The 11,267-nt window shown below is 45.5% G+C and overlaps 1 protein-coding gene across 5 annotated transcripts in view; it reads left to right on the top strand.

The window, feature by feature from the left end:
- Positions 1–10,738, top strand: part of LOC119855035 (UDP-glucuronosyltransferase 2A1-like) — a 47,596-nt gene extending 36,858 nt beyond the window's left edge. For 4 of the 5 annotated variants that reach the window (XM_038400399.2, XM_043514141.1, XM_038400400.2 and 1 more), the window contains 4 exons: positions 4,481–4,612; positions 5,295–5,382; positions 6,740–6,959; positions 8,016–10,738. In XM_038400399.2, the coding sequence (XP_038256327.1) occupies positions 4,481–4,612; positions 5,295–5,382; positions 6,740–6,959; positions 8,016–8,295 (720 nt within the window). In that variant the 3' untranslated portion in view covers positions 8,296–10,738. The remainder of the gene's footprint in view (positions 1–4,480; positions 4,613–5,294; positions 5,383–6,739; positions 6,960–8,015) is intronic. The other variant, XM_043514140.1, reaches the window with a different exon arrangement.
- The last annotated feature ends 529 nt before the right edge of the window (positions 10,739–11,267 follow it).

The following is an 11,267-nucleotide window of genomic DNA, read 5'->3' as shown; positions in this document are numbered from 1 at the left end:
ATAGCCACTCCCGTTTGCTGTTTGTCTTCTTGGGGTTCAGACCTAATGTCCGTTCCAGGAGCGCTTCCGATTCAAGAGGACAAATGTCTCCGTTTGTGGTGGAGACTGGGAAAAATGAGCTATGGGTATTTATATTGCTCTCCTGTGACTTCAAAGCTTTTGTGCATATCTGTCAAAGCTTCCTTAACTGACATTCTTCCATCAGCTATCTCTGAGTAACTAGTGAAATGTCAGCTGTTGTTCTGAGTCTCAGAATAATGATACCGTGGTGGTATCACGACGTCTCTTCTCCTTCATGCATGTGCCTTACCATGAACTCAAGGGAAATGTATCATTTAGATCTGAAGACAATCTTCCTCTGGGGCAATGGGATCTGATAGACAGGGTGCGATTATCTGGCCTTGGAAACTCATGGACCCTCCAGTATTTCAGGGATGTCCTTCTGTGGGATATTGCTGCTGTGCCCCTGGGCAAGGACCCTGATGGCCTTTGGGGATACTATAGTTTACTGAACACATGTTTCTGATCTGTGGTCCATACCTGGTGCTGGCTACTGAGCTAGCTAGTTGTGTTGGGTTGAAATTCCAAGGTACAGATGCCAAAGCCTTGAATGACTAGGCCCTGGTTGTTCTAAAAAACCTCTCTCTTCATGATCCACCTTGGCCTGAACCTGAAGAGTTCATGGGAGCTGCAGGCAAGGCATTCTCAATGTAGGCCACCATCTCTAGAACCAGCTGCAGCCACGAATCTGTCTGACTCTGGCCAATTACAAACGGCAGGTATTAGATTATCCATGGGGAACTAGTCTTCTGGACAGATGTAGTAGCCACCAGAGTCATGGCATGTACTCCCGAGTTTGATGGCAACAGATCTGTTGGTCTGCACTCTGAGAAGTGCACCCAGAAACCGGGGAGGGGTGCCTCATTGCAGGTAATACAGAAATAAGTGACTCATTAATAACAATAATGATAAAGCAGCAGCTCCCAGGAAATCTGCTGAGTCAGGCACGAGACCACAAGTCTCACTTTCCACTGTGGTGGCGTCATTTGCCCCCGAACTGCGTAGTGCAGGGAATGGGTTTGTCCTGTTGAAGTCAATGGAATCACACTTCTATGTTACAGCTGAGGAGCCATTCCTCTGTCTCTAATCTTTGGAGTCTTGCTCCTGCCTCACCATGCTTTGACATGTTAGTTGTCTTGACCCGACTGGGGGGAAACTTTGAGATTTCAAAGCTTTTCTTGTGCATGAGGAGGAGACAGAGAGCTTTGCAACAGTGTCTTGTGAAAAACCAGAAAGACTCCCTAGCCAACTCCTAGTATGCGAGAGGCCCAGGATCAAATCCCTGCTCTGCCTGATTTCAGAATTGAACCTGACTCTCCCGTATCAGCCCTATATCCACCAGGCTGTTCTAGGGTTGATGAGTTGTCTCTCCCCCCCCCGGTCATTGGAAAATTCCCACGCAGCTCGCGTTTGGAACAGAGGTCTCTCCCTGAAACCTGCTTGGGCTGCGTTTTAAAGAGAGACGGTTTCTAGGATCCAATAAAATAAAAACCAGCAGGATCTTATTAAAGGGGAAAAGGCAAAATGCCACATTTATTGTGAATACAGAAAGAATCATAGTAAACAATTACTTATGGCTATAACATTCCATTCAATTTCATATTTATTCACATACACACACACACAGGTTCTGCAAGGTTGTTATCATAGTTACCAGCCTTAGAGTTGCTCATGCCAAGCCACTGGCCAGGTGGCCTGGACATGAGGAGGGAGCAGGGCCTTGGCAGATGCTCTTCTGATGCTCCTGGAAGTTGGTTTGCAGAATCAGACCCCAAAGTTCTCACTTTCTAGAGTCCATTTTGATAGGAATTTCTTCCTATGCCAGTCTATGGGAATTGCTTCATCATGCTGTTGCTGAATCAATCAGCAGATGGCACATTCCTGACAGCTCCGTGCTGCCAGATGTTATCTTGTTCTTTGGTTCTCCCATCCTTGAGGCTGTTGGGTGGATTCCAGTCTGCCCTCCGGGGGTCTCTGGTTGTTTCCACTTGACGCCTTCTTCAGCCGATGGACACTGGATTCTTAGGCTGGCACCTCCCTGATCATTCAGTTATTTTCCGCACCAAGCATCCATACACATACATCCTCTATCTCTATTTTAATCACAATTGTTAACAAAAAGCAGGATGAATACAACAAAAGGGCGTGGAGTCTCTGGGTGCTGTTTCTGTTACAGAGTATTGCTTTGAGTCTCTCTCTGTGTGAGTAGTTGTTGTTACAAAGAATTGCTTTAAGAACAGACTCTGTCTTAGAATGTACTAATGCAATTAGCAGCTTGCAAGTTTCACACATAGAGGGAGAGAAACAGTACCAAAACCCAAGAGACCTCTTAATTAGTAATACCCTGGAATTTAAACTATAGGGAATCAAACTCATTTGTGATTTTAATACAGAACTTCTTTAATATGATCCAACATAATCCCCCTTTTGACACTAAGATTTATAATCGTCAGTGTCACTTTCTATGTAGCCTATTCAAGAGAAGGTACTGTGAGGCAATTTGAGTTTGTGATTCCAATTCATCCCAAATATATGATCCTAGTGATGTATCTTTACTACAAGGTTCTGGGGCAACAGGCAAGGTGAGGCACACCCATTTTTGAGGAGTCCATTCGGTACAACCTCTAGTGTCCAATAGCTTCCCTCCCTCCCCAGCCCACTGGTTCGAGGTCCAGGGTAGCCAGAAGGATCCCATGTGTAATATAGGGAGTGGGCTAACCTTTGTGATTTTAATACAGAACTTCTTTAATATGATCCAACACTGGTATGCGAGCGGCCCAGGGTCAAGTCCCTGCTCTTCCTGATTTCAGACTTGAACCTAACTCTCCCGTATCAGCCCTATATCCACCAGGCCATTCTAGGGTTGATGTGTTGTCTCTCCTCCTCCCCCCCCCCCGGTCATTGGAAAATTCCCACGCAGCTCACGTCTGGAACAGAGGTCTCTCTCTGAAACCTGCTTGGGCTGCATTTTAAAGAGAGACGGTTTCAAGGATTCAGTCTCAACATTAATTGTATTCTATCACTGCATCCACACTGCATGCTGCTTCGGCGGCGTGTAGTGTACGTACCCATGTAGCCCTCTCCACATGGGTACAAGTAGCAGGGTAGATGGTGAGGGACAGCAAGGCGAGTTCCATACAGACATGCCTGAAGGGGGTTTGTCTGTATCCCAGTACACTTCCCTCCCTCCCCCGTCCCATGGCTCTCTATATACCCAAGCTGTGCCTCCCACATCTGTATTGCTGTTTTTAGCAGCATAACATCTGGCTGCTGGAGCCTTTGGCGGGGGGAAGCAACAGGGAAAGGTGCCAGCTGCTCCCTGCTGCACAGCTCTCCCCTCCGCAGGCCCTGCAGAGGCCCTGGGGAAAGGCTCTGGCAGGGGTGAGGCAGCAGGGACAGACTGAGCCTTTCCTTGCCGCTTCCCCTCTGCCAGAGCCCTTTCCCTGACACCTGCAGCTGTGCACTGCAGCGCAGGTATGGTTCACTTTTCCCTGCAGTGTGTAGCTGCATGTATGCTATGCGCCGATGAAAGTGGTGTGTAGTGTAGATGTCGCCTGAGTCAGATAGAAATGATGGTCAGATGGACCTGCTCGGCACCAACAGCTAACAAACGATGACGAGAAAAGTTTTGTTAAACCAAAAGAAAAAGAGTACTTGTTGTACCTTAGAGACTAACAAATTTATCTGAGCATAAGCTTTCATGAGCTACAGCTCACTTCATCGGATGCATGCAGTGGAAAATGCTCACGAAAGCTTATGCTCAAATAAATTTGTTAGTCTCTAAGGTGCCATAAGTCCTCCTTTTCTTTTGCGAATACAGACTAACATGGCTGCTACTCTGAAATTTGTTAAACCAGTTACCCACGCAATCGCTTTTTTTAAAGCTAGCCAGTGGATCATTATACCTGTGTCAGGTAGATTAAAGAACCCTCTGCTATAAGAAATTTCCCCATGTAGGTGCTTAGAGACCATGATCAAATAACATTTTAGCCTTCTCTTTGATAAGCTTTGTATTTACATAAACATATGTCTCTTGCCACGTGTATTTCTATTGACTACCTTTCACCTGTTTCAATATGAAGTGCATTGAAAAGTGGGTTAGAATTTAAAGTGCTAGCTTGTCATTTTAATGGGGTTTCTGCTCCTGCTTGCAGACTACTCTGTAGGGAAACTGCGGTCAGTCTGCAAAAGAGCCAGCCTAGGGCATGGTGGATTGAGTTGTGCCTCTCTCCCTGAGGTGCCTCTGTATTTGGTTGTTGTGTGTGAGATTTCTGGAGTCTAAGGAAAAAACAGTGTTACGCTTAGACCTTTCAGGTTAGAGTATTTTGGTTTTATTTTGTAGGTGGGTCATGAACAGAACACAACAGCACTGGATGGTGTGGCTGCTTTCCAAAATTAAAAGGCTCTTGTCTCTCTTCAGGAAATGGAAGAGTTTGTCCAGAGTTCAGGGGAACATGGTATCGTGGTGTTTTCTCTTGGCTCAATGATTTACAACTTAACCGAGGAGAAAAGTAACATGGTTGCCTTGGCCCTCAGCCAGGTTCCACAAAAGGTCAGTTTCTGTAAATGATCTGCATTCCTGCCAACAAGATCAGCAACACTGCTATAAAATCCCTGCTTCCCTCAGGCCACAGCTTTCAAACTGCATTGCCTAAAGGTAGGCTCTTTACTTCCACTCAATATAAGTGCTCTGATTTTTTTTTTCCCCCCAGCAGCTACAATTGACGTCATTGGGTTTGGGGCTTGCAAAGAAGCAGATTGAGTCCTGAGTGGTCACAGAAATTGAATTTATAGTATTTTTCTCGTATATGACTCACTTGAACAAAACCACATGGGGTGAGTTCCCATACCACAATGAGGCAGTGTGGACTAGTGGATAGAGAGCAGGACTGGGTTCCATTCCTGGTTTGGCCACTGGCCTGCTGGGTGACCTTGGGCAAGTCACTTCACCACCTGTGCCTCGGTTTCCCCATCTGTACAATGGGGATAATACTGCTCTCAAAGCACTTTGAGAAATCTAATAAATAGTATAATATCTTATTACAAAAGTGTATAAGTAACTCAAGTGCTCAAAAGAAGCCTTGCTAAACCAGGGCCTGATCTAAAGCCCATTGAAATCAATGGAAAGACTCCAGTAGACATCAGTGGGCTTTGGATCAGGCCCCAGATTGCATTGCAGTGCAATAGTGCAGCTTGAACCACAGCTCGTGTATCTTCAAACATTTTCATTCAAGGTTCTTTGGAGGTACAAAGGGAAGAAACCAGAAACTTTAGGACCTAACACTAGGATTTATGACTGGATACCCCAGAATGACCTGCTTGGTAAGACTCTGTGCTGCAAATGTTCTTAGCTGAGCTTTTCTCAGTAGTGACAAGCATGTTCCCTCCCCACTTTACTCACTTCATTTATGACAAAAAGAGACTAGATTGCCCATTATACACACAAGCTAATCCTGTAACCAAATACAGTACCTCAGAGGTCACTTGGAGGCCGGGGTATTTAGTGTGTGTTATCTAGGGAGAGGTGCTTACTCAGCCTTAATTATTCCCATGATGGTAGCGAGCAAAGATAGGCTTCACAAAGGTACTTGGCGGTTCTCAGCTGTATGGACTGAAATAGCATTGCCCATAAAACCAGAGAGATAACATTGCTTTGTCCTGGTGCAACTACCCTTGGAATCAGTGTGTGGCTCCCCTGACAAAAACCAGAGTAAATACAAAGAAGGGCAGCAGAAGTGTTGCAAAAACTGGAGTTACACTGGGATAAACTGGAGTAATGGGAGTGAATCAGGCCCGGTAACTGGTGTGTAGCATTTAAACATAAGTACCTAGAAGGCAGCCACTGCCTTTCCCTTCTTATTTGTATTCTATTGAATCTTTTTTTACAAAAATAAGGGGAGAACGGGGGCATAAAAAGAGCAAAGAGTGAAGGAGGGGGAAGGGAGGGGAAAGAAAGAGGGGAAGGGAGAGGAAAGGAGAGTGACATCTCAGTTTCCATCTGCTAGGGATTAGTCAAAGGTTTCAAAAAGTTTAACCAATTTGAAAATACTTGGTCTGAGTTCCCTCTTCTCTGAAACGGGACCCGCCCTTTAACTGCCAGGTCAGCAGAGCCACTGAGCCAGGAATCTAGTCGAGCAATCGGAGTCATCTGGCTAGAAGCATGGCTCTAGAGAGCAGAGCTTTCTGTGAGTTGGAGAGTTGCCCAGCTGATGGGATAGATCCCAAAGCACACATCGGGGAAGTAGTTTTTAGGGAGGTTCTGTATCTATCATCACTGTAACCCTCCTGCCTACTTCTAGCCAAAAGAATTGTGTCCCAGGGCAGCCCCAGAACACGTGAGCCAGCGTGGCTCCAGGAGACCCACTTCTCCAGCTGCATCCAGGCACGGTACCCTGTGCGGGGATTGGTGTGAATGAAATACAACTTTCTGCTGGGTCAGCCTTAATCGTAGTTCAATAGCAGAGTCTGTAATATTTTGCAAGGTATTTCCCTATTGGCTAGGGTTGAAGCATGTACCTACCATTATCCGTCCCTAATGCTAGTCTGGAGTAATCAGGACTAGCCCCTTGTCAAACTAATCATTATTTACCTAGTTAGTACAAAATTGTTGCCTTCTTCCCTGGAATCTGAGCATTTATGTACCCCATCATTCCTAAATGCTTCTCTCCTCCTGTTCCAGGCCACCCCAAGGCCAAAGCCTTTATTACTCACGGTGGAACCAATGGGATCTATGAAGCTATCTACCATGGGATTCCCATGGTTGGGATTCCCATGTTCGCTGACCAGCCGGATAACATTGCTCACATGAAGGCGAAAGGAATGGCGGTCGAGTTGAATTTTAACACAATGCAAGCCCAGGATTTAATTGATGCACTGAATATGGTCATTAACAACTCCAGGTGAGTTCAGTCTCTGCCTAATGGGACAGGGTTGTAGTAGCTGTGTTGGTCCAAGGATACTATCTGAGCACGCAGCAGCTCCTGGAAGGGGTGGTCCAGAAATCAATTTCCCTCACATTGTATTTTGTGGTCTCTTTGGGAAAGATTCCTCTGAAAAGGCCCTGGAACAGCCCCTGAGATTGTGTAGTTTTCTGCTCCCTTCTTGGAGCAAGTTTGAATGAAGTCACCCAGCCAATTTTCAATTCACACATGCGACGGGCAAACTTCTTCTTGGCTAGTTTGTGACACTGAGTCTTGGCTTCCCAACTTGCTACCACTGTCCGTAGGGACCAAAACCCTTAGCACTGGGGGAATTCCACCTGTCTCAAGCTGTGAAACACAAGATCTGAAGGGAAAACCCTGCAAATTATCTTCCCAGAAGTATTTTTTGCAAGGGAAAATGACAACAGAAATAGCTGGACGCTAGGAATGTCTTGTGGCGAACCCTCTGAAGAAGTCTCATTATGTAATAGCAAACTGGGGCTAGCTTATCTTTTCGACTCACTTTAAATCTTGACTCAGGACACAATTAAGTCGACTTAACTTATGTCAGCCCTCACTGCAGTTATTAAATCGCTTGTGTGTGCGCACACTTGGCTCCTTGTGTCGGCGGTGCGCGTCCTCACCAGGAACGCTTGTATTGATTGCATTGTCAGTGCGGGGCATTGTGGGACGGCTCCTGAAAGCCAATAACAGTCACCGTAAGCAATGCATCATCTGCACTGACACTGCATCGCCCTAATGACATCGACCATGACTCTACACCGCTCGGGGAGAGGGTGTTACTAAATCAGCGTAGAGAGGCACTTGCGTCGGCGGAGCCAAATTTAAGTGAAGACGCTTCCACAGCTAGGTCAACACAAGGCAGCTTACGTTGACTTGACCCTGTAGTGTGGAGCAGGGAGCCTGGTCAGGGATCCCTTTGCTTGGTAGTTGCCCCATACAGTAGCTGTGTTGGGGAAAGCGCTGTTTCAAAATAACCACCATGTCGTTTTTCTTTCCCCCCCATTCCTTCAGCTATAAAGAAAATGCAATGAGATTATCCCAGATTCACCACGACCAGCCCATAAAGCCTCTGGACCGAGCTGTCTTCTGGATCGAATTTGTCATGCGCCATAAAGGGGCAAAGCACTTGAGACCAGCAGCTCACGAGCTCACCTGGTACCAGTATCACTGCCTGGACGTCCTGGCGTTCTTGCTTGTCTGTGCAGCAGCTGCTGTTTTCATTGCTGTCAAGTGCTGCTTGTTTTGCTGTAAGAAATGCGGTAGGCTTGTAAAGAAAAAGAAAACTGAGTAGATTTGCTGTTCCCATTGGCCAGGTACTTCAGCTTGTTCGTGGCCCTGTTGATCTAGACATATGCTTAAAGTGAGGCGCAAGCTGTAATACAATGCATAGCCAGGGCCATGTTCTGGTGAAGTAGTATCAGAAAGTTGCGCATTTAACGAATGTGATGTTTACAATAACTTTCTTTTGGCTTGAATAAGAATGAATAATTAGTTGGATCCACCAATCTGACTTCTTCAGTGATTACATAGGGACTTGTCATATGCTAACTGTGGCAATGATTTTCGAAATGTAACTTTCTGGAGACTTTATTTTAAAAGGATAAAGCCCAACTTTTTTAGGTCCTTTGCTGTGTCTTCCACCTGCAGGTATTAAAGTTGATTTTCCTACCCCATGATCTGTGAGAGTGTGTCCTCACTAGATCATCCAGAACCAAAATGTTCATGTGTCTGTTGTTATGGCTCCTGGAGGAGCAAACACTGACTAGTTTGGAGCTCAGATAAGCAATCAGATGCTCCTAGAAGATGCCCACCAGAAAGACCAAGACTTCTGAAAAGAGCCATCTGCCTGTAGGGTCCTATGTCCATATTTAAGTATCTTAATAGATAACCTGATTTTCAAATGTTCTGGGCATGCAGCAGCTCCTTCTGACTTCAGTGGGACATGCTGGGTGCTCAACATGTTTGAAAAATCAGGCTTTTCAGCAACCATGGTGAGGATTGAGGAATTGGATTTGCAAAGGAGCCTATGGTAGTTAGGTGTGCTACTCCCATTAACTTTCACCAAACTCCCTGGGCCTCCTTTCAAAATCTCAGCCAAAGAGAAGAACTTCACATCCCATGTCTGAAAGCCTTGTCCAGAGTATAAAATGGGAATGGTTGGTGTAGTGATATGGAGGCTCCAATCATATCCTTTCTGCATTGTGTCTCATGTGAAAAATCTTTCCAAAGTTTAATGAAAATTTGCCCTGAGTTTAATTTCTGTGGGTGAAGACACAATTTGATGGTTGAGAATTATAGTGCTGGGAATTCAGTAGGCACGTGCTAGATCGTGGGCCCAAGAAAGGGGGTGGCTGTTAGAACGGCAGGGAACTCTATACGCAGGGAATATCACAATCTCAACAGTGTAGAAATCCCAGTGGTCAAACCAGTACACAAGGGGATCCAGGAAATGGCAGAATAACTCTAGAAGGGTTTTATGGGAATCTAGGTCTGCCCCCTTTGCTCCATAGTATCCAGTGCTCAGCCTCCAATCCCTGGCCCAGAGCAACCCAGCAAGCTGAAGAAACAGCTGCTCCGTCCAACCAAGGTGGGGTAACTGACTGGGTGTGGTGGAAGGCATTCCACTGTGTCCCATCCCCTCCATACACCATGCATGCATTCTTCTGGCCTGCTGTATTGGGCTGCCCCATGCTGCAGGACTCCCTCTTCCCAGTGGTCCCCCTTCTGAGGGGTATGGAAAGTTAGCCTTAGGGCACATGGTCTCAGTTCATCTTGCTAGCTGGCCTCCACAGCAGAAACAGCAACTTGCACATCCTGACAGCTGTCAAAGCTCCCTGAAGATTTGCATTAACTTCCGTGGGCTTTGGCTCAGGCCTTAGCTCATTGTGCCACTAGTAATTCCCAAGCATCTGCTGCCATACATAGGAGTAGGTCACCTGTGCTACAGCATTCCAGAGCTGGTGGAGAGGAGACCTGCCTAATACCAGGCCTTGTGGCTTCATTGGTCTGTAAGAGGTTAACTTAAAATGCTCCACTCCTGGAAATGCCAAGTGGAACTGCTAATTTCCCTCAGTAATTGACAAACCTATTATCTATATAGTGGGCCAACTCCCCAGCAGCTATAAATCCATATCAATTGTTCTGTTGAGCACCATGAAGCTGTGCCAATTTTATAACGGTTGAGGATCTGTCCCATTTATGATCCTGGGGTTTGCAGTTTTGTGTGGTTGCTACAATAAGCAAGCCACCAGATTGTGTTTAAGAATGCTTTTAAAATTACCTTTGTCAGAGTTGGGTTGCATTTGTAAATATGATCCAGTGTGTAATGAAAGGCAACTTACATTTGCCTGCAGACAAAGCCGCTGGAGAAAACAGTAAGGTTCTTCATTTACTGCATATATTTTGTTGCCCCACACAAGCTTATTTTATTAGCACTAATTTTTGGAGTTGGTTGTGACAAATCTTAAGCCTTCGGTTACCTCAAAGCTATGTAAACCCTTAAATAGAGAAGGTGGAAAAATGGCTTTGTTCATAAAAGCTAAAGCTTTGATGCTAAACTGAAAATGGGACATTTCAATGTTGGTGGCGATTTAGGAGAATGTAGAATCCAGGGCCTACCCTAGCAGATATGCTGAGTATAAGACACACTAATTTGAATGGTCATGTTTCTGAGCATATTTACACTGAGTATACAGAAAAATACCTAAATTGGTCATCAGCTATTGACACTAGAGTTATGTGCAAAAAGAAAAGGAGTACTTGTGGCACCTTAGAGACTAACAAATTTATTTGAGCATAAGCTTTCGTGAGCTACAATTTGTTAGTCTCTAAGGTGCCACAAGTACTCCTTTTCTTTTTGCAAATACAGACTAACACGGCTGCTACTCTGAAACAGAGTTATGTGATCTATCGAGATTCCCCTTGTAGCTATTCCCCTTATAGCTGCAGTGCACAGCTGGTGTAAACTGCCCTATTGTAATCACTTGAGTGGAGCTAGGCTAGTTCACACCAGAGGATTAGGTCAATTAGCTATTATAAAATGTCTACAGAGAGCTACAGATTGCATAGGTCTGTGCTGGAACTCTGTAAAAATCTGTGCCCCTGATCCTGCCGTGAGATGCATGCAGGCTGAATGAAGTCAATGGAAGCTGCATGTGCCCTAGGGTGTGCCCATACAGGCAGCTGGCATGAGCACAACCTTGATTGCTGACACATAAAACATTCAGAGATTTGATACTGGGAAACATGAAGCCAAAGTAAGTT

This window comes from Dermochelys coriacea, chromosome 4 (assembly GCF_009764565.3).
Source record: "Dermochelys coriacea isolate rDerCor1 chromosome 4, rDerCor1.pri.v4, whole genome shotgun sequence".
Classification (NCBI taxonomy): domain Eukaryota; kingdom Metazoa; phylum Chordata; order Testudines; family Dermochelyidae; genus Dermochelys; species Dermochelys coriacea.
This window is presented reverse-complemented; position numbering and strand designations above follow the sequence as displayed.